We start from the raw sequence: 25,185 nt of genomic DNA on the forward strand, positions 1-25,185 counted from the left end.
AATAGGTATCTAGAGTTTCATTGACTATAGGGAAAGTGTTATCTAAAGAGTACGTACCTATTCAATTTGTTACATGGTGTATGTTAGGTGGTGGTTATAATTTTAGTTTTAAAAATTCTCTAGGTCACAGCATCGGTGGTTCATAATTTTGGAATAAAACGAACCTATTTTGGACTTTGTTGTCTACCTACCTAATTTCGGAGTAATTTCATAAAACATCTGTTGTCAGTCGCTAATCTATATCCAACGTACCAACAAGGTGTTAAAGATAATGAAATATAATGCTCACCACACGGACCCTTATAAACACGGCCAAATAATTCTTAATGGCACATAGGTAAAAACACCGGGGAAGTAAAAAAATAATGGCGCCTTACCCCATGCGTACGACCGCTAAATTCTTAGACATCGCTTTAAGAACAGCTTAAGCGTCTAATAGTTTTATGACACGCATAATACGAAAATATCATCACTTAGTTGTTACATTTAAATGTCTACTCTACATCTATGAGGGTAAAGGTTAAATTTGCTAAAAAGTGAATCGGAAATGACAATCGCTGAGCATTAGGGGTGCAATCATATTCGGTCGCTCGCTAGGCACAAGGAGGGAGATATAGGCGTGTTCGGGATAACGAAATAAAACGCTCAGAGCCCATCGACCGTGCGAAAATGTAATAAACATTTTAATTTGAACGCGAAACTCACGCTGAGATGCAAAATTACGGTGGGTGTGAGGATGGAATCAAATTATAGACGTATATCATAAGAGGCGGAATCGGTGGAAATTTGGCTACAGATGGTTCATGCTTCATAGTTACATTGTAACGTTTAAATTGTAGATAGCAATTGCGTAGTGAAGTTTGTTTCAGCGTGGGTAGGATTAACGTTTACAGAACTACCTACTAGGTTATAGGTACTTAGGTAGGTATGTACCTACCTAAATAATTTCAAGAATCATTTCCTCTCAGTCTTTTAAAAGTAAGATAACACAGTAAAAAGTTAAAAAGATATACCTACCTACCAAATTAAACTATAATAATTAATATGTATTAGATCTTAGAGCTCTATCAAAAACTGAAAAATACTTTACCTATTTGCGTTTTATTTTATCGAGATGTTTTTATTGTATATATGTTTTTATTGAGCTATAATTAGCGTACCTAGGAAAATTAAATAAATGTTGAGGACAAAGATTTAAATTATTTTACATTCGTTATCAGAATCTTATATAATTACCTATGTGTTTAAAAAAACATTTTTCTAAAAAATAAAATAGATAGGTAATAAATATTATGTTCAGCTCTTTTTAACAGTAAGTATTTATTTTAGAAACATTTTAACAGTTGTTTAGTTACCATAAGTAAGATAAATAATCAAAGAAGGAAATCTTCAAACTACACACATAAACACATCTTTATCATACATCTAACACGTTTTGTTACAAGCTTACTCATGTTTTGCAAAGCTTCAATCAACGTAGTTAGCAAGTTGGCAAGCGTAGCCTATTGACGACTCGAATGACCGGCGGATATTAACCTAACTGGCGGAAACTGATGACGCCGGTAAAACCGGGAATCTGTTTACACGACTTAGGTATAGAGAAACATAGATATATAAGTGAGAGAGGAGAAGATACAGACGTAGTTTTAATTGCTGAGATAAGTTTAGGTACATAAAACAACGTCCAGTCGGATCACTTACGAAAAGTTACAGTCATAAATTGTGATTGAATGTTCAACTGAACTTTTTTGTACCTATGCATTAATTATAAACTCAATGCCATTAATAGATAGGTAAAATTAAAATTACTTAGGTAACTCTAGAAACTCTAAGAACAATTTCAAACCAAAAACTTCTGAAAATATAATTCTTGTTGTATAAAAATTAGTAACTATAGACACTTATTTAAAAGCCTTTGGTTAATAAATAGAGTTTTTGAAATATAGAGTCAAAGTAGAGATATAAAAGCCACTATATTTATTCAATGGAAACAAAGTTCTCAACAAAACTTTGGGTTCAAACAATAAAATAAAATCAGCTAGAGAAAGATATTAAATAAATAATTAAGAAAATAATAGGCTTCCGTCGCCCGCAAGTTACAAACAAAGTTTTTGATTGGCACCAACAATACAGGAACACTATCATTTATAATTTCCACACTTATCATCACACGTGTTGAACGACAAATTCGTGTAAAATAATTAATGAACTTTTTAATTTCCATACATAGTCCATTAATTATATAAACAGCTTTACATTTAAATATTTTACTATGCAAATACAATTGTACCTATCTAATAAATAATACCGTCGATATACCTAGTAATTTTATTGTCATACTTGTAATTGGTATGACAAAACAATTTAATCCTTCTTTAAAGAAATTTCGTAAGAAAATAATATGTATAATACAATTATGTATTTGATTTTATTTAAATTGTCACTGATATCTTCGTGTCCCCACTGAATAACATGGTGTAATTGTAAATGGAAGACGCAGGATTTACTGACCTATCTTAGGAGCCTAGGGTCACTTTAATTTGTCTGTAAAATCACAGATTTAGATTTTAGTTAATGATTAATTTTGATACAAATCCAACCAAAACAAAACTATCAAGAGACAATCTCTGCTCTTAATCCAACGTCGCTTTCTCATACTTAAAACCATCAGTAATCTAACATTCAAGTTATCCCCTCTTCAGGAGGTCGCCCCTCAATAGTTTTTCGTTTACATAAGGGAGCTCGAGAGGTTTTAACGGCCACTCCACGTATTCGCAATGAATTCCAGCCAAACTCACCTATACTGGCCATTTATCACTGTACAACAGGGAACTGAAATGCTTATTCATTATGTTTCTGGAAACATACCTATTATCTTACGTATTTAAAAGTTTCTGTTGTCATTAAGGTTCAATAGGTTTAATAAGTTGGGTAGATTCTTAGTAAAGTCAAAGTCTAAACCTACGCGTAAGAAAAAGGCATCTTTGAAAAGGCATCATATTAGTAAAATCAATTAGGTAATATTTTTAATGAACCTATATTGTATCTAAGTTATGCATAATAATTAAGCATATTACTACTGTACTAGACAGGTACTATTAATACGTGAGAAAGAATAATTTAATTGTATTTTCTCATAATTCAGTTACTACCTACCTACTTATAATAATAAAAAATATACAACCTACAAAAACAACTTAGAAATATGATATCAATTATCGACTTAAATTTGTATTCATGATAATATTTTTAGTTAACTTATTTTAAGAAAAGAGCCATGTCTTTTATATCTGTCAATTGAATCTCAAAGCCTCGTCCTACAATTACTCAAGATTAATATTGAGAAACAGTTAAAATCTAAACTTGCGAATCATGTTGAACAAGTTTGTATAGGTAAGTATTATATATATTATATATTAATAGAGCACGATTAGGCCACACAGCTTTGCCGCTAGAAAACGCCCGCGGGGCCAAAGCATTCTACCTCAATGAGCATTGTATGTAAAACCTTTATTTGATAGCCTTTTCAATTGCGCATTATTGTTTTGTAAAGTCAATAACGCTGTATTCTATGAACGTTTATTCACTATATTATAATATTAATATTGAGACTAACTGAGATTAACTAAGAATTTGGCCTGATCAACATGAATTGAATAGAATGGTCATTTTATTCAGTTTAGTTACGATTTGTGTATTAAAAATACCTAAAATGTACTACGTTGTATATCTGTGGCATAAAAAAATAGAAATTCACGTTATATCGTAAAATGGTAAACGGCCTTCAATTCGGTTAATAAGGTTTTTGAACTGTAATATTCTGCGTATTTCACCTGAGGCAAATCCCATTTTGCATGGTAATGATTCTGACGTATTGCCACAAATATGTGAGACGAATTAACTTGGTGTTTGTATAATAAATTATAACATCACATTTAGAACGTCAACAAGCATTTATTTTTTACGAAGGTAGTTTATGTGGTGAAATTTTTTGATGATAGATGACTGCACAGATGTGGCATAAATCTATACTAATATTATAAAGCTGAAGAGTTCGTTTGTTTGTTTTAACGCACTAATCTCGGGAACTACTGATCTGATTTGAAAAATTCTTTCGGTGTTAGATAGCCCATTTATTGAGGAAGGTTATAGGCTATATTTCATCACGCTGCGGGCAACAGGAGTGGAGCCACGGGGGTGAAACCGCGCGGAGCAGCTAGTCAAGTATAAATACAAATTTCATAATATCACACAAAATATTCCATGTTTTATACCTATACATGTAATTAAACTCGAATACTCCTACCAACTCCTACACAAAGTTGTATTAGAAAACGAATTTATTTAGGTAGCCAATAAAATAATATATAACATACTTATTATAGATAATAGTATAAACTCTATAAATCTGAGATTCTTTTTCTGTTTGTATACATGTATGTAAATGTACTTAAGAGTTAGGACTTAGGTAATTCTAAATAAGCCTACTGCTTACCTATCCAATTGTGTAATAATATCAGTAATCATGAAAGCTTATATATTCGTAGTCGTGGCCTACGCAGTTTGATGCATTTAACACAATGAATTACACCTATTCCTTATGAAGTTACAACTTATTAGGTAATCACTGTTATACCCACCAATAATATCAACAAAACACGATAGTTGCGTAACAAAATGACATACAATAAGTCGGAGTAGTCTATGACAACTTTAAACAGGCTCTCAGATAATCTCTGCTTCCGATAACTCTACATTCAGGCTTTATACCTAATAACTAAAATCATAAATATGTTGTAAATTACAATCTAGTAATTAATATATACCTAGTATAATACGTACCTACGTATGTGCCTATGTATTTGAAAGGGTAGTTTAATCCTTACTTGTAATAAAGCATTGACTCTACCATAGTCAATGGCTGGTAGGTACTGTAACTGTACTCGCATTACCTGCAATACCGCATTTAATAGCATACGTATTGGCATGAGATGCACAACTTCATTCTAGCTATAAAACCGCTATACATTTAATACCACGAAGTTAGAAGAGCAGTTACGAAAGACACCCAAAGCGCCAACTCACGTGGCTTCGCGCACGCTCGCCCGTGACGAATCAATCGCCGCGCCTCTCATCACTCACAATGCCCATTTCACAGCATCAATATCAAACGACAAATCATAATAAATTATTGATTTCGCCATTTATTATTCGTTCCGACATAATTTCCTGCGTTCGTGTCGGAATATCGCGACATTGTTGGCCTGCAGTTTCTTTGTCAATTACGTTGATGTTATGAAATTGTTATGATTAGAGCATGTAACGGTTACTTAGGTAAAATTTTATCTTAAGAATGGAGTTATCCAATGAATTCTCCTTAAAAAGAGCATTGCTTGTTTCGAGCATTCAGTAGTTTTAAGAAAACTTTTTTAAGATTAATCTCATAGCCTGCAACATTGATTCCGAAAGGATCAGAGATGTTAGCGAGTACTAAAGTTGAAATGAGTAAATTTAGTACTTACTAAGATCTTCATATCCTTGTGTTCCGCGGATACAGGGTCGATACTAACCTGGAATCAAAAAAAACAATCATTAAAACACAAATAATACATCTATATTGACCATCTATTATACCTTCAAACACAAATCTAGAACATGAAGAAGCTGTAGCTAAAACGCGGAGTATTTTTTACACCCACACTAAAAATAATGATCTATACGCGAGTTTCCTATTATCCGTGTAATGGACAAAAACGAAAACTAATTAGAAAGTCCCTAAAAAGTTATATCATAAGTCGGTGCGTATACAAGCGAATTTAATTCGGAGCGTTTTTAATTATGGCAGGAGATTCGGAGTCGGCCGGTTTGGGCGCCGAGCGGCCGCCAGCCCTGTAATTATGGGCCCCGTAATTGCGAGACCTCTGCCCCCCCCTCCCTGCGCCCCGCACCCTTCGCCCCGCGACCCGCCGCTCTAGTCCCTACTCCGATGCCACTGAAATTAGGATGAGCTTAAGTACTGCGACATGGCTTATTAAAACGAAACACGTTTGTCGCTTTTGTTGGAGCTGAGATAAGCGGTTTTGACTGGACACTGGAGTCTGGATTACGAATGAAATTCTGTTCAGAATCTATATAAAGATTTGAATTGTAAATTCAATTCAATAATAAATGTTGATAAATTTAAATATTGTAGTAGCTTCACGACATTAAAATCTAAACACAAATAGTAGTATCTATTACGTAAATCACAACATTCATAAAACTATAATATGTTTATGTACAAGCGAACAAAGTTGAGCATTTACCTACCTACCAATGAAAACTTTTATTATGTTTATAAAAATCGATAAAGTCACTTTTCACTGTCTTTAAACTTACTAATATCAATAAATTTTAAAGCAATTAAATATAATTTTAAAAGAATAATCAACCCAAGTCCAATATTAAAAACACAATATTTTTATAAATTTAACATGGATAGCTTTATAATAATTATCACATACAAGATATCCGAACACATTGTTACATAACGGGCTTAAAAGGATTGTATTTAATTGTGCTGACTCGACATTTATACACCGAAAAAACATGCATTATGATAATTACGCTTTTAGATTCACTTTATCCAAAATGACCTACTGTTTATCTTGCCGATAGGAACAAGTTTTTGTGAAAGTTCTTTAAAAAAATGCTAGGTCGTCGTTATGAAATTTCGTTTAGAATTATAATTGTTACAATCTTTGCAATCTATATAAATAAGTAGGTAGAGAGTGCTCAGAGATAACGTTTAAGTAAATATTCATACTATGAATGTTAATTTTTATTCAATGAATGTTTCAAGCACTAATGGCCTAAAAAGCCTCCGGTTATAAAGTTTTATATCAAATTATACATCTATAATTCTAGAGAAAATTCTTCTAGGCCATAATCTCAATTATATTATGTACCTCTACCTAAGCACATCTTAGGGCCTAAACTTTAACTTTACTTTTTTAATTATATACCTAGGTAGTGCAAGGATGTTAACGGTAGGTAAATATTTTTTTTTTTCTTAAAGTCAACTTTGTTTTTGTGCTCAGGATATCTAACCCTTACAATAGTGCTACCTACTTATCTACACTATAAATATTATAAAGAGGAAAACTTTGTTTGTTTGTTTGTTTGATTGTAATGAATAGGCTCATAAACTACTGGACCGATTTTAAAAATTCTTTCTCCATTCGAAAGCTACATTATCCACGAGTAACATAGGCTAGGTTTTATCCAGGAAATCCCACGGGAACGGGAACTATGCGGGTTTTTCTTTGAAAACGCGGGCGAAGCCGCAGGCGGAAAGCTAGTATAATATGAAAAGCATGTTTTTGCTGTCCCTATTCCTATTTAATATCACTTCATTATGAATTTTACAACATTTCTCTATTTTCGTAGATACTATTAATAAACCTTTTTTTTCAGCCAATGATAACAAACACTGTTTAAAAATTGCTCAAACATATAGGTAGGTACTTCACAACAGGATAAAGTAAGCTAAAGGTTGTAGAACAAACAAATTGTTCACGGCTTATAAACCGGTCCCCGCTCTTATTTAATGACTGTAATATACGGGTAATTTATATAAGAAATCAATAAGATCAAATATCAAATTGAACAAGAAAACAGTCGTATACAGGCTGGTGCGAGACGACGGGAGGTTTTTATACGTAATCACATTCGTAATAATGCCAATTAAATGTTTTTATTCCCATTCTTTCTTTGTCAGCGACTGAGGTGTGCTTTTGTTGGCTTATTTTTATAATTGCTATTGTATACTTAACGTGTTTTCTTTGTGAGCAAGCTAATTACTTTATTTAATTTGTGATTTGTGCTGTTCAATTTTTGATACGACGACGACCCAATGTAATTTTTGTACCAAGGTACCTACGACATTTAGGTATGTTTGTTATTTTGTTAATTTTTCTGTCGATTCAATTTTTATCAAAGTACCTATCATTCTTACAAAATTAGATTTTTACCAAAGTGACTAGGTACCTAGGTACGTCTTTATCCGAAACTTAATAAGACTTTTAAAGATAAAACAATAAAAATTTAAGATTGATTTTCGAAAATTTCTCAAACATTTATCAATAATGATGCAATTTTCTCCCGAATCGCAATATTCATTAATTCGATTTTTTCTTAAATATCTCATTATTCAACGTCGATTGCCAATTTTCGATAAGCCTCTGTCGATATTTCATCGGTGACAAGAACTGGTACAATTAGGTAGACATTATTTTCTTTACTTTTTTACACCTTAATGCTTAGCAGAGTACCTACATTAATTTTAAAATATTTATTTTATTCATGAGCTGGATCATGAGACAGCATTATAATATCTTCGTTAAAAATGACCCTTTATAATTTTTAACATTTTCCAATAAGAATTATTTAAAAATTATCTTATAACCGAGAGCACGTAACCGAACGTACACCGCACTGAACAATTATGTAAAATCACGTCACACCTGTTCCTTAATTTATTTGCACAATTTTAATGTCGTTTATTCAAAATCAAATTGAATGAATTACCTCGTTGAAGTAATTATTGTTGACGTTATGAGGCACGGGGTGCGGGCCCCCGTGCTGCTGGTAGTACGCACAATTCATCGCAGTCACAGGTCACAGCACACGCGGGAAATTTTCATGTCAAGAAAATCCTTCAGAGCAATTATCGTAACGAATCGATGCCGCGGACGAATCTCGCCTACTAATTGTAGGGTTCGGTGGTCGAGTGAGCGCAGCGCGGGCCGCTCGCACGGATCTTGCGTCTCGCTCGCGGCGTGCGCTGTCTGCTTGTTTGTTTACTCTTTGGGCGGGTCGCGCAGGCCAACCGGCGAGGGCGGGAACGTCTATCACACGCAAAACTAATATAAACCGATAACGCACTCGTTCCTGTAATCAAAGCTCTTTGAACTAAACTAATCAATACGTTTGTCAATCATACTTAGTTTTTCAGCTTTGTACAAGCTAGATTCTGAATTTATTGGAAGGCAAACGTAGCAGCGATTCGTTACATCGATTATAAGGACTCTTTAATCAGCTTGAGATTACATTGACTATCGTTTTTCTTTATTTATAACTCATACTCGTTCTTTTTTAATTTTTGTAAAATATATCCTCAGAATGATATTCTCTATCATCAATCTCGGCGTACTCATCTCTGATTAAACTATTCTTAATGATACCAGCTGCGATATAGAGTTTCACAAAAATTGCTAAGTATTTTTTCCCGCACAAAGGTAATAAATGTTTCCGGTTTGTAATAAAGTACCTACATTGGAGTTACCCTAGGTCTATTATAAAAATTGATCCATTTTTTACGTCCCCAATCTGTGCGTGGGCGGATACGTTTCATATGACAGGATGCATTTTTATTTCACTCCAGATCACGCAAAATGTTTGATACAACAGATGTTGCTTTGATTTCTTTCTTGGGTATGATTTTAGATTACTGTCATGTTAGGGAAACAATGTGATGTCGTTGTAAGTGATAACTAATGGATAATTCTGGTAGTAGTTAGGTACGTTATAGGTAGGTAGGCTATATTTTTGTAATGCCTACATGCCGATGGTATTTAGTACCTTCTGACAGAATTGTTTGTATTGAATTATATGTCCAGGAAAAATTAATAAACCTACCTACCAAAAAAACAAAAATGAAATCTAAGTTAAAAATCTCATTAACTTTACATAGTCCGCACCATTTTCCTGGAAATCTAGGTAATTCAAAAAAAGCAATTAATCAACATTAAACTCAGATTATTTTTATAGCTGAGACAAATGTACGTACTTATATTAACATGTATTAAAAAGCACTGTTACTATAACAATAGATGTTGACGATAGGTTTGTGACTGCAGAATATGGAATAACGTAGCAAATGATAGTTATTAGTCCTACGGGGCGACGCGTGCTTTCATAATTATTGTAATCTGCGCAGGCGCCGCTCCCGCTGGGTACGCCTTTTCTATTATTGTTCCCGATCTAGGATTTCATCTAGAGTTCATTATTAATGTGCAAGCTTTATTCCCGAGAGAATGAAACGTGTTTGTATTTGACAGGAATAAAAGTTTATTTTATATAAAGTTTATATATTAGCTATAATAGTACCTAGCTGTAGTTAGTACCTACGTCATAGAGAATTGAGAACCTACGGTTTTTCGCTTATAAAAGTCAACGTAACTTTGTAGTTTGAAAAGTTTTTGTAGACAGTAGATAAACATTTTTTGTCATAAGTGTGCCTTATGACGGACGACATGGACAGTAGATACCTACGACCTTATTTATGAAAATATGTTAATTACGAATACTGGAGATGTTTTTCTGAAATTAAGTTATAGTTATTAATATTATAACTTCCATTTATTATGATTTACTTTATACATAACAAACAATTTTCCTTTATTCACTAAATAGTTACAATACTACAGGCGCGTGCGCATCTGGCGTCGCCGCCCTCGTCCCGCCCAGCGCTGGACTAAGGTCTTGGAATATCAAATAACGACCCCATAACAAACAGTAGCATTATTCCTTTTGTCATTATTGTGAACGTTACAAAACGTAATTGCTAGTTACGATACAGTCACCCGTTTTGCAATTTTCCATTCACAATGGAAGGAGTTTTTGGCTGTGTTTTGTTTAAATTGAGTTAAAAACCTGGGATTCATAGAAGAAAAAAAAATGTAAATATTATTGTATTGTCTATTAGACGTAAAAGTAATTATCTTTATTGAGCATCGTTTCGAAATTGAACTTTCAACTAGGTATTATATTTAAACTCGGTACCTACATATGGAAAGAGAGTATCTATATACATTTTCACATTATATAAACAAAATTGAAAGAGCTTTCGATTGTTTCGTCAAATACAGGTTAGCTTTCATATTTCTATACAGATAAAAAGCATTATCAACATCAATGTAAGACTCAGTACCAGTTTCACTAACTAAATGTTAGCCATAACTAGAAATTTAACAATAAGCACATGTCTTTTATAGCTCGCTATTAAACATTTAGTTTAACACCAAGTAATGGTAAAAATAACTCCTTTACATTCCCCCAGAACTTACAAAGAGAATGTTCACTAATAGAAGGGTATACGCTTGCAATCTTACACCGACTTCCGTCGCTTTCAACTGCGACGCGACGTAAGTTGCAACGAACATTGTTGCATCATTGCAAGTACAGCTTTATGTCTCCACGTAAATTTGGCCAATGTGTAATAAAAATATTCCCGTTTTACTATTTATACCAATAATATTATAAATTGACGAATTGATTTAAATTTATAGCATAAATTACTGACATGATCGTAGTATGCTTTCAAAAATGTTAACTGCCGTTTATTTTTCATGTTAATTAGATATGACTAGAAGAAGTTATTGTTAGTTACTTGATGTTTTTTATTAGTAGTGATATATATCATTATGTAATTATACGTTTCTAATTAATCAAATCAACACTGCGAATACCTTGTAATTATAACATATATGCGATTAATAATGAACAAATAGACACGAAGATCTCACGAACATGTTATGAATGAAGATTACATATCCTGTTAAGAATTTACCATAGATAATCTCATGCGAATGCGATTTACCCAAAACATTGTCCAAATTTTATTCAAAACACGTGTGATTTCGATCTTTTTATACAAAGGTATTGTAAACGAGGGCCGCTTAGCTCCATTCACAGCATTTTCAATGCATTGAGGATATTTGACGACCGTTTCCTATGCAAAATTCGCTTTAATCCCGGAACAAAGGTGAGGATTTGAATGTTTCCGATGTTCATATTCGCGTACAAGTGTCGATACAATATGCTCAAAGATGTGCACTTCAATATTGAGATGTCAAATATTTACGTACATAATAGGATTAGTAGTGACACTTGAATGGTAACACGAATTGTTTTGTTAACATTTGAAGTGTCAATTATAAAGATAAATAATTTATGTATTTAATTTCTTGGAAAAGGAACTATGTTTTCGTAGAACAATTATTTTCCAGGCCACAGCTCAAATGCAATCATCAACATAGCTAAGTATTGTGACCTATATAATTAATAACTACAGAATTGATTAACCTTTGAATTTATAAACATAAAATAGAGGTATGGTTCATGTTTATGTAAATATGCGTAACAAATTATATGCCTTGCTATGAACGTTGGCAATAATTGGAAAGTATGAATTGAAAAGGTATCTTAGGGTTCCTAAAAAGGCGTTTTGTACATGAACTAGCTGGTCTTCTCGGATAATTGAGAATGACAGTAATTGCAGTTTATAAATAGAAATAGGTGGTTTATTTCAAACTAAAACTGTTTATATACTAATTATATTAAGTAGGTATCCTTTAAAAAAACATCTAAATTGGATTGTTTACGTTTAATTAAAAAAAGACGTGTGGCACTCGGGGACTACCGCGGTAAAGCTATTGCATAGCATGCCTTCAAGCCACACCTCCTTGTCCGTCGGAGTGGGGAGCGTGAGGTTTTTCGTTACGGAATTTCTGGATTCGGACCCCGCGCTCAAGGCTCGCGATAAAAGCTATGCAATAGCTTAAAAAATATTTTTAAATTTACTCGGATAATAAAATGGCTCTACATTACAAATCGTAAGGAAACTGAATCGAAATCAATGTACCTTTTATTATTTGATTTTCCGGGATGTAATGAGAACGAAAATTGTTCGGCAGTGCATATTGATAGTGCACGCCGCATGCAGTCTGCGAAGCCCGATGACAGACGCCGCGCTGCGTGGACGCGATACGCCAAACAACAAAATAAACCAGCGAACCCGTGTAATAATGGTGTTTCCACCCTGTAACAATAACTACATAATACTCGAGAGCTTTTACGAGCTTTTGTGAGCTTGTCGAAGCTTCTACTTTGCGTTTTTTTGATGAACACCGCTGCTCTCGCTCGTACCATTTTACGGCTGGGTATATTTTATTGAATACTAAACGCTCCAAGATTGAACATTGGCTCGAGGAGATCTTAAAACTGTTTACTGTTTGTGCCTTCATCATATTGTTGCTGAAACACTTTCTTTGAATGCCACGAATTGAATATTGAAGAGGCGCAAATGCCTTTTACAATGTATGTTCCGATTGAAAATTTGCACGGGGACATTGAAAAATTATTGGTTGCCATATAAGTGAATGTGGGCACAAAGATGGTGGCTTGATACTTGAGATTAATAACCTCGATACGAACATAAAACGATTCGATTATTTTAGAGTCGAAATAAATAAGAGTTACGTTTAAATTAAGGTAAACGCAGCTATCAACGACCCATCGAAAATCTGAAGGTATTACCGACCTATAAAAGTAATTCGAAATTTAAACGTTTCCAGAACTATTCTAGCTATAGGTAGGCAAAGTTATACACGAATGTATTAATTGAGCATCGTATACTTTAACGTTAGAGTGAGTAACTGAGCAAAAAAGAGTTAAAATGCGTAAGTTGCTGCGGGGTAGCGTGGAAGCAGGACGTGTCGTACTGTTCCGTTGTTCCTTCGGGTAAGTACTGTGAGTATCTTTTTAAGACATTTACAAACAAATGACATCTATACTTTAATTTATATTACTAAATGTCAATGCATTTAAGTGTCAACTTTTCATTTCTTACAACATTTTATTAATAAAAAGTAATTTGAAACGATAAAACTTAAAATTAAAATGGGACGGTGTTAGCTTCACCAGTTTAAGTCGTGGCAGGTATCAACGACCCGTAAGTCGGCAATGGCAGCAACGTAACTTTTTGTTTTATTTTCTTTTATGTTATTATATCACACTAACACAAGTGGTCTTATGGACCAGTTTAAATCTAAGCTATGAGTCTTCATAAAAATCTATTAGCGACTAAACTTTTTTGTCTAGTGTTGTGTCTTTTAGCGTTGTCAATTTATACAAAGTTATGATATTTTCGAGGATCCCTATCGAATAGTTACAGTAGTAAATCATTGTTTTTTTTTTGTTTAAACAATATGCATTTGTTCATATTTTGTATGACATTAATCAATTATTATAATCTATTTTATAGTCTGATGGTCAAATGAATTAAAATAACCATTTTTTTATGGGTCGGTAATACAATTTAGGTTTATACTTACATACTTTAATACCGACCCATGTGGGTCGGCAATAGCAACTATAGGAAGCTATTACCGATCGAATATAGATTGTTTAGTTTCTCATCTACAAATTCAAATTCAAATTGCTTTATTTGCAGAATGTAGAATAAAGATGTTTGTATATACAGATAATATTTATCCTTAAACATTCCGCTCGTAATTGAGCGTGCAAATATATTTTTATTACTTTTATGACATAATAGGTGCCTATTAAAAATTATATTTTTTTTAGGTTCAATTAACATAAAACATATAATTAGGTATATTTTTTCCAGAAATATGGAGCCACGAAAGCGGCGAAAAGTATTCAGTAAAACACAACTCGCCGAAGCAATCAATCAAATAGCATAACGAAATATCCTAGAGTTTGAAATCCTTAATTTAATATATGTACATATATTAATAGTATTATGTTGATTAATTTAAAAGTTTGTAATTATTTAGTTCATTACTAAAAAGTACTCATTTGTTTTATTAAAAATAACTACAATAAAAAAATACGAATATATTTGCATTTTTATTTCATTTTATTAAGATCGGTAATCATCATCATCACTAGCTTCTATACATTCCATTGCTGGAAAAAGGCTTCCTCTCACATACGATCGGGAATAGCTGCATAAAAATCGTTAATAGCTTCACAGCCGTTTTTATGGGTCGGTAATAGCAACAATCGACTAAGTCACATTGTAAACTATTTTTTACAAGATAATCCTTTATTAGAATGTATTTGCTTCAATAAATACATTTTTTATACATAACACTAGCATATAAAATGAAATTATAAATCTTTAGAAGAACCAGTATACTTAAAAAATATGGTTGATTTTGAAATTGCCTTAGAGGGGTCGTTAATACCTGCGTTTACCCTAATTCCTTTATAGTCTTATAAGATGTTTTCTCAAATGTAATTGCAAGACAACATTAATATTGCATTTATTTCAACTAGAGATGGTGATGTGATACGGACAGACGCGTCGCTGCGTGTAGATGCCCGTTGTTGAGATAAAATTAATGACCGCTATTAAACCGCGAAACACTCTGCGGAAGACTTCATTAATTTTCCGCAACGGACAACGCCTCTAAATGCCTGAGATTGCATAGCGATGGATTTATTATTAATTAATCCTTTTTATTTTTATAGTTTAATGGTAGAAATACGGTGCTTTATGTTATTGCGTGTACGTTCCCGTGTGGGGATAAGGAGTAATGTGGATAGACGCTATTAATCAAGATATTATCGGCTTGCAAGCATTAGGCTAGACCTAGTATCTGATTAAGGGGTAATTTTATCTATCCACTTCAAACCCGTTCTATTCATAATAACATCGAAGTTAATTGTTGCGAAAATTACCTTTGATTTAATAATGAAGATTACCGTTATTCTCTAATACAGTTAAGGTCATAGTCATAATCTTGAAGATTATTATTAATAACTAGCGGTCCGCCCCGGCTTCGCCCGTGGTACATATTTACGTTTTCTCTACATAAGAACCATCCTCGTACTTCAAGGAATATATTAAAAAAAGAATTAACGAAATCGGTTCAGCCGTTCTCAAGTTATGCGCTTACCATTTTATTTTTATACTAGGTACTATTTCATAAAATTCTAAATTCTAAATGTTTATCGAATGTTTTCATAACACTATTACTTTATAGCTTCTAGACAATGGAAACACGTAAATATATTATTGATACTCAATAATCGTTTCAGCTTTCAGGTATAAGGTGGAAATAGACGAAAGGTTAATAAGAGCTTTCAGTTCATATCCATCATTTGTACGTAGAAATCTACTAATTGGCAACATCATGCAGCAAATAACTAAGTTTACACCGAAAGAAATAGATGTATTGATGAGCATTATTAAACCAAAACTTACAAAATATAATCCAATCATTTTTCATAGTTTAGAGCTATAAATTAAAAAGGATTTAATTGATAGCTTGTAATTACTGTGCTGTGATACATTTTAACATGATTCATTAGTTATCCTCGAATCCAACTCTCACGGGTTACATTTATACAGAAATAAATAAAGAAGGTGCCATTGTAAAAGTAATAATCAAGGATTGTATACACTATAATTATTAAAAGAGATGTATAATTTTAAAGCTATTTATTAAAAATCAACTAAGGACGAAAACAACGCGTTTGCGGGGGATAACAAATCAAAGGAAGCTGGTATCGCCGTAGGCTCCATAAATCAGATACGCTTAGGCCTTCTTAGCTTTTCTAGATAGAGATTTATCCCGTAATAACATGTTGCTTTTCACTAAATCAACTGCCGAATTATCCAGTAGAGAAACAATGATTAATCGCTTTTGCTGCTGGTGTAATGGCGAGGAAAAGCATTCAACTATTATTTCTATTTATAAAACAGAAATGCGTTACTTTTTAAAATACTTGACTGTATATTTTATATAATTATTGATAAAATTGTAATAGGTACCTATTTAATAAAAAAAAATAATACTAGTGTCCTCATGTGATAAAAAGTTATTTTGGGGAAATAATGTTTCAATTGTAGGCATTAGGTACGTGTGTTAAAATATTAAATAAAATTATCTTATCAAGAATTTAAGAATAAAGCATCCGCTTAAATGTAATTCGCTATAAGCACCTTCCTATACAGATTCTAGATCGTTATTTCCCAACATTCCTGTAACGAGATATTAACTCGGCTACAAAACTTTCAACAGCAATATCGAAACGCAATTATAATAAAACGAAACCGACCGACGTTCAGATTGCCCACTATCTCGAATCGCTATTTAGCGATTAACTTTAATTAAACACTATCTTTAATTAAAATTACATACAACGTTCTATAATTCATAAAAATATATATCTGCAGTGCATCTAGGAAGTCTTTATTAAGATTGCGACTGCAAAGAGGCGGGACCCATTCACTTGTTTGAGAATTTGAATAATCGATGCATTACAAGATTTCTCTATGTATCCGTTACAATATAGACGAGAGATATCGAGGTAGATAATGGTTGCTGTCACGCAATTTCATCTGAACAAAATGTTATGTTAATTAAATCTAGCGAACTACAATGCATGAGCTTAAATCTGCATACGTTAACTGTTAATAAACATTCAATCAGTATTTAAATTAAGAGTAGGTATTCAATATTTACGAAAGAGTAACCTCAATAATTTACGAGCGTATCAACTCAATGTAATTTTCATAAACTTTACATGCTTTTAATTGAAATAAATTTTGAAAGATTCAGCGATAATCAAGTGCTGGGATTTATTGGTATTAACGTGTTCCACGCCGTCTAGCGATTGATTGCACAAATTCCGAAGAATCCCCCATTTTGCATACATCACACACATCATCGTCCATATTTCAACGGTAATGATAGCAGTGAGCGTGATAATAATTGTTATTACTATGATCCGCATCTGCTATTATTTTATAATTGAGGGCTTTTGGGCGAAACCCTACAATTATAAGAGGAGCCTCAAGCTGAAACAGGCTGCATGCAACGAGATGTGCGTTTTTGTATCGGGCCCAGTTTAAAATACGATCTCCATTTGTGGCAATTGACAAGTTGAATTTTATATTATTCAGATATAAATCAAATCGTGTTCTGGTTTTGTATTTGGGAGGACCTATAATTAGCCCCCCAAATTCGAGTAATATATTGCTATTGAATTAATTTAATTTGCATAAAGCTATAAATGTAAAAATATATTCAAAGAGAATACTTTTAAGAAAATCTTTACTTTTCTCATCTGCATCCTGATATTTACTAAGATTGGCGATGGTCGATTAGACGGGGAGACTAAATTCTGCCGAGAACTAAAGATAATAACAAAAACAAGTCGATCCGAAAAAAACAATATTAATAGATAATCTAAAACGTGAATATTTTCTGAATATATTTTGGTGTACTTCTTGGCCATATTAAACAAAGATCAGTTGCATGCATAATTCTGATTAGCAACAATCTTAATCGGTTGAATCCAGCTATCCCAAACTCTGAGAATGGAGAGTTCATTATTTATTATGAATATTAGTCAATTTTTATTTAGTCAAAAAAAGCAGGCTGAGACGACGGCGGGCGAACGTCTGCAATTAACTGAGCCAACCCTGTAATTATGGACAGTAAATTTCTGGACTCGTCTTGACCGCGGTCCTTATATTGTTCTATCTGCAAGCTTATAGGATTAGTTCGAGATCTCGATGCGTTAAATTATTGCCGAGCATTATTGCTAAATTGAATATAATAACTTGATAAATGACATGTGATGGTGAGGTATTTTAATTCATAAAGTTGTTATATAATGCGTATTCCGTTATCTCTTAATAAAAGAAAAGTACTTTGTCTTGCTCTACTTTATTAAGTTATTTTTTAAGCTACAAAAAGGAGACCTTGATAAACATCCATCCATTTCATATAATTGCGTTATCTATTTACATATTATCATCCCTTACAAGTATAGATAATTGTATGGCATTATTTATTTGACGTCCACAATTGGTTTAATTATGCAGGTGTAAGTTGTCATATGGGATAGCATAACGAGGTGTGCTCATAACAAGATTTAGGTATTCGTCGTGTCGATCTCTGACCCCCATTCATTCACAATCAGAATGATGCCGTGACACGTTGTTATTCAGTCGTGATTTCTGGCCACAATAGAATTTCCGCCGTGACTCAGCGAAATGTACGTCATTCATAGTGTTCAATGTTCATACTCCGCGTACACATGTTGCGTTTGAACTAATAGATGAGATTGGTGATGCTTACATGTTTTTTGTTGAAATTTTAATACTGGTAGAGTGAGTGAATAAGTATGGGATTGAGGAACGAATGGATTCAAAATTTTCCGAGTCAATGAGGCTTTTATGCAAGTAGGTACTTAAGCAATTTTCAAATAATTTGGATCTTCCTTTACGATAACGTTATTAATTAAAAAAATAGACGTATCATATTTTAGAGATGAGAATATACTTATTATCTGATCTTCGTATTTTTTTCTTACTAACGGTCAACACTCTGTATGCATAGATAATTTAACGCCATCAAACAAAATTATCTTTTATCCTCAAAGTTAACTCCATTACGGCTCATTGCACCAATCATAAATGTACACGTTCATGATAATCGCCCGAAATGTTCCAAAAAGACGAGCAACATGGCCGTCGGACGCGAAAGGCGACCTGCGACCCGCAATTTGCATACAATAGTGCGTGGGCTCCGCTGCATTCCCCGCGCGTGCCTACATCCCCGCTTGTACTTGTTTTTATGTTTCTAAATATTCTGATGTCAAGTTATGTGTGGTTTTCCCATTGAACTATGATATGGCAAGGCCACCCTGCTGAGACTGTACGTGAGCTATTGATGTCATTTCATTGAGAGAAACGCTTAAAATTATAGGTAGGTACTCACATTTATTATCAATCAATATTTATCATCATTTGGTCCCCCAACAAATATTTGTATTCTATTAATTATTAGAATAATATTTTTTCTACGTTTCTTAATTGCTTTTTCAACCACATTAGGTATGTGGTCATTTTTACGCGTCATTCAATTTCTTGATAATACTAAAACACAGTTCAATAAACATAACCGTTTGTCTCCTATGGACAAGACCGTCCAAAACACAAATAAAATTCTTAGTACACGTTTGTGGGCGTGATCCGTGTGGCATGTTTATTTCAATCGGCAATTTTTCAGCGCGTATGTACCGCAATGCAGTTGCCAGAAAGATTTATTACACCGGAGAGTTCACCCTCGTAGTCGCGTCGAATCAGGCGCACTTGATTAATGGTCGATCTATTTACCGCTCCATCTAAATGCTGGTGAATTTTACTTGAAACTTTTTCCTGTATGTCCGAAGTACGACGTTTTGCATAGCAGTTGGTTGTTGATAAGAAATACTAAAAGATATAGAGTAACGCATTTTAGTATAGCCGCCCGCCCTAGCCTTGCCTTGATTGTAGTGTTCTGTTTGGTTAGGCAGGTGTGGTTATCAAGGAAATAAATATTGTGTATGAACGGGATAAAGTTCAATATCAAAGTACTGCAAATATAATAGCAAATGACCTATGAAAATAGGGATATAGAGATTTTTTAATGAATTGAATACTAATAGGATTCTGAAACTAGACATGTAAACATTAAACCGTTAAAGAAAACATAAAAAGAACTGTAAAGCCGACCTTTACACTACCTATAATTATTGATTGCCTTTCTTCTAAAGTTGTGCTTTCAATCAACAAACATCACAACATTTCTATGTTTATTTACATCACAATAGAACAGGCCAACGGCTCTGAAGTGTTCCAACTATCTACTTAGTATTACGTAGGCGAGATTTAAACGGAGCGTAACAAAATAGGGAAGACATAATTTCCCAGGGCCTCTCGGTTCTCATGAGGGGAGACGGGAGCAGTTGACCACATTACGAGCGCGACAAAGCGCATTCTCCCCTAGGACTATTTATCAAATGATCATTTGATTTTCTTGTGTTTGATCACTGAACACATTAGGATTTGCAACAGCGGCGAATGCAAATTTTGTAGCTTCACTCTTATTTAATAGATAATCTATTAAAAATACTTCATGTTGAACGTTATTTTAAGGCGTTTTCATTAACACATTAGACCATAAAGGAATATTTTCAGATTAAAGCAATGATTATTCGCTCTTGAATAATTCTTGAATAATGTATAACTAAACATTATGGTATAATGCATAAAAAATGCTAAAATTACTTTATATACTGCAACTTATTTTTGCATCACGTAAAAAAAGAAGCACTTTAGAACCTCAACTTACGAATCCCATTACACAAGAGTTCAAAACAGAATCGAATCACGACCAACCCCGCGTTACGATCACTGCGCCAGCCTTGCACTATCCACCCTCTCCCCAGTTAAGATACGTCTTATAAAATACGATCTGTTTTGATTGTGGCCTCGGGCACAAATCAATTAGGACCCTATGGCCCCCCGTGGCGCTTCGCCCGCGACACCCGAACCAGTGGCTCGTTTTATGACACATTTCACAACGAATCGATTCATTAACATTCACAGACTTTATTACGGCCAATTGACGCTCATATATTTATGGCTCGAACGCCTGGCTGGTTGGCTTATTGAAATAATTAATTGTATAAGCGTTTAATTATGAAACTAGATGAGACACGCGCTTAATAGAGGAGCAATCCAATGCTTAATAATAATTATTAAAATAATTCAAATTAAGAAAAGCCGTAAATTAATAAGATAATATCAATGATTATATTAAATCCCAAGATATTGTCTTGACTCCTAGAGTCTTGGGAAATCAATGAAGTAGAGCCATTTTCATAAACACAACAAAACTATTCGCTCTTACAAAAAAATTTTAGGCTAAGGCACTAAGTCTTCACATAAATAAAGTCTAGGTACATACAGTATTTCATATCAACCAAGTTAATGAAATACCTTGAGTAAACATGAGGATAAATGTGCATTTCAATTTCTTCATTATAACGTATATTATTACTGTAAATCCACTGTAAATGAATATGCGCAAGGAAATGTATATTATTATGTCGGTGACAAAGAACAATACTAATTTTATTTACCTCACTATCAATTTGTAGAAGCCGACAAAACCATTATTTACCCAATTACGAAACGTGCACTTGACAAAAAATTATTCACAAATGTCAGTATCATTAGCATTATATACTTATATAAACCATACATTACATTAAATTCAATTTGAATTGAACATACTTCTTACAAAGTTACAAATTACATTTATACATTAACGAGTGTTAGTCATCTTCTAAATATTATAGAGGTACATTTTCGTAAATTGAAACATGCGTTATAGGCGTATCGATGTAGATACACGATTAATCTTCGATTTAATATAAAGTCTAATAGTAAATAATAACGTAATAGAGGCCGCCGGCGACAGGGTCGTTTCCCACGCCGCACCGCTAAGGATAATTTTCAAGTTTTTTTAGGAGAAAATAAATTAAGTTTTGGTGATCAGGCGCCTCGCCGCTCGAGCCTAACCCGTCTTCGCAATATCTAAAACGCTATTACAAATACATTTATATAACCACCAAAAAGTGGCTGGCAATTTTCGCCACATAATTAGGCCATTATGGGGAATTTTGTTTTACCAACATAATAACGCTGGCTCATAACCGGATGGCAAGGACTCGGTTATAAAGGACAATATTATTTCAGCCGAATGCCGCAATTGTGCTAAAAGTTGAAGGCAAAACGGTGCTCATTATAATATTTTCGTTTTACAAATGACGACTAAAGGGTAATCGTGGCAATCATCTTGGGCTTTTAATGCGAAAGTATATTATAAAATTTAACTCAAAGGTTTTGCATTTTGGGAATCCCGCCAATAACCTTCTTACCTTATTTTTTACATTTCAACGTTATTTTAATAGATATTTATTGTGTTTCCTAGGTAATTGGACAGCTGTGAGCTGCCATGCTTCATGATGCAACCATTACGCCGTCACCGAGGGCACCCGGCCTGCTCCCGACAACTGCGGAATCACGATCCTCGTACCGTTCATGGTTAAAGTTTATGTACTATCCACTACTTACTCCATAATATGTTTAATTTGAAAATAAATTGTTTTACAATAGTTGAAACCCCTCAGATACATGGATTTAAAATGGGACTCTACTTTTGTACCTTTTTGCAGAACTTAAAATATTTATAAAAAATATAAACGAATAGAAAAACTAATTACACTATGATATAAAAAATTAAATTAATCAGACATGTTTACCGAAGACCTCCATGAAGAAAACTTTTTGAATTTCTGTAACCGCAGATTGGATATTTGTTTTCTATTTTACTATAAAGTCTAAAAAGTATCTGAAAGACCGATTAAAAATGTGTCAAAGAAATTACGTTATCAGGTTGTTTTGTATCTAAAATCTTTCACACTTAGGTATATTTTCCAACAATTTTGCGAAGAATCGGTCTTAGTTTTACCATATAGTTTAAATTACAGTTTTAAAAAGTTTGTTACTTAGCCACGCTTAACATTTTTTTTAAGATATACCTAAAACTCAAAATACTGAAAAATATTCTATTTAATATAAATATAAATCTATGCTAAGTAACTATTTTTAAGCTACTCGACCGATAAAAATCTTTTACTAGGACTCTACATAATATAGCCCGGGCGAAACCGCCACTGAAACCGGCATAAGCGTATAGTCTATACATATAATAAATCTGTAGAAGGGTCAATTCTGTACATTGAAAATATTGAAAAAATAAATAGCAGGGGGTGTTACTGGATCGATACCAAACCCAAATATGTGATTAAAAAAATTTTTGTCTGTCTGTCTGTCTGTCTGTCTGTCTGTCTGTCTGTCTGTCTGTCTGTCTGTCTGTCTGTATGTGAAGGCATCACGTGAAAACTAGCGGTTCGATTTCGATGAAACTTGGTATAATTATACCTTATTATCCTGGGCGTAAAATAGGATACTTTTTATCCTGGAAAAATACGTAGAAACAAATTAATCTTAATTTTTCAGTTTTATCCATAGACGTTGTTCCGTAGAACCGCGAACACACGTTGCGTATTATTATAGGCCTAGCCGTATTTTGGAATTGGGTCCAATAGATATTTATAAGATTTTATTGTCAGAGGTACCTACTCAAAATGGAGAAATAAACCATCCACGCGAAGACCGACATCCGCGCGTACGGAGTCGCGGGCGGAAGCTAGTTTATAATAAAAGCAGTATCCCAAGTCGTAGGACTTCAATAATGTTTATCTATTATGCGCTTGGTTTACTGTACCGTCTGAGTTCTTGTAATTGTCGATTTAGTGCAATTTACTGCGATCCATTCAATTTACGAGCAGCGGACAAGCAACGGCTTTTGCTCGGCCTAAAGTCAAATTGAGTCTGGCTTTCAATTAAAATTTTATGTGCCGCAAATTACTCGCCAATTATTTTCCATTAAATAACGTAAAGCTAAGGAACATTCAATCTTTATTTAAATTTATATAGTGTTTAATTTATGGAAAATCGTTCCGTTCATGGAAATATAATAATTATATTCAAACATGCACGGTAATTTTAAATAATGTGGCTATTCAATTATCAATCTTATTGGAATAACTATTTAAACCAAACGAAACGAGCCTATATTATGTTGACGTCAGAGTGCATATTTATTTGATAAAATAGATAAAACAAATGTAGAGTTAGTGCTGATTTACACAGGGTCAGTAGACAAGTCAGTCGCGGCGCCGAAATTCGGCGCCGCGACTGACTTTAACTGTTTACATAGACTTCAAGCCTCTGTAGTGACTTCAAATCTGTTTACACAGGGTTTTTTTTTCGGGTCAGCACTGATTTGCCTCGAATTTGTAGTCAGTTACTGACCCTGTGTAAATCAGCACTTAGGTACTTCAGCTACGACTTAAACATAATAACAATTACACTTATTTTTGTACACTTAATTTGTAAGACTTATTATTTTACTCAGCCACTTGGTAGTTATTGCTTAGTATTAGTTCCTAATAAAAGCAAAGAAGAGTGCGGCCGCGGCCGAAATAGCCCGCCAGATATCCGCCGCTCTTATGACACGGCCCGATATTTATGTCGCCCGGCCCCGCCCACCTTCGCGGCTCCATTCAGCCTGTTTGTATTTATTTCGTGCCTATTTATTTGTATTTGCCTTTGCCTTTGAATAATACATGAGCTGTACGTTTCCGACGTGTGTAGGCTGCGTGACGCCGAACCCTCGCTCCATCGACACCAACTTCACAACTATCGACTTGAGACTTATCTAATCCATTTATCGATTCATCTCTACATTCTCACGGAGTTAATTAACATCGATTCATGAATTATTGTATTAATTATCGATAACGGCGTTCGTTTTGTGAATGTGTTCCTTGGTTATTTGGTAGGTAAATCACGAATATCGTGGCTGTATCGATTGACTCCGCCCCACTGCGATTTACAACGGCTTGCGTCAACCGGTCCGA

The 25,185-nt window shown here is 33.7% G+C and overlaps 1 protein-coding gene across 3 annotated transcripts in view; it reads right to left on the bottom strand.

Annotated features, from left to right (window-relative positions):
- LOC123690881 (transcription factor Sp9-like) overlaps positions 1–25,185 on the bottom strand; it is a 64,835-nt gene that overhangs the window by 23,359 nt on the left and 16,291 nt on the right. The window contains exon 2 of one of the 3 annotated variants that reach the window (XM_045634993.1): positions 5,523–5,570. The exons of 1 other annotated variant lie outside the window; for it this stretch is intronic. In XM_045634993.1, coding sequence (XP_045490949.1) covers positions 5,523–5,570 — 48 coding nt within the window. Of the gene's footprint in view, positions 1–5,522; positions 5,571–8,568; positions 8,758–25,185 lie in introns of those variants that run through there. One more of the 3 variants, XM_045634994.1, reaches the window with a different exon arrangement.

The sequence above is a fragment of the Colias croceus genome, chromosome 4 (genome assembly GCF_905220415.1).
Source record: "Colias croceus chromosome 4, ilColCroc2.1".
In the NCBI taxonomy this organism is placed as follows: domain Eukaryota; kingdom Metazoa; phylum Arthropoda; class Insecta; order Lepidoptera; family Pieridae; genus Colias; species Colias croceus.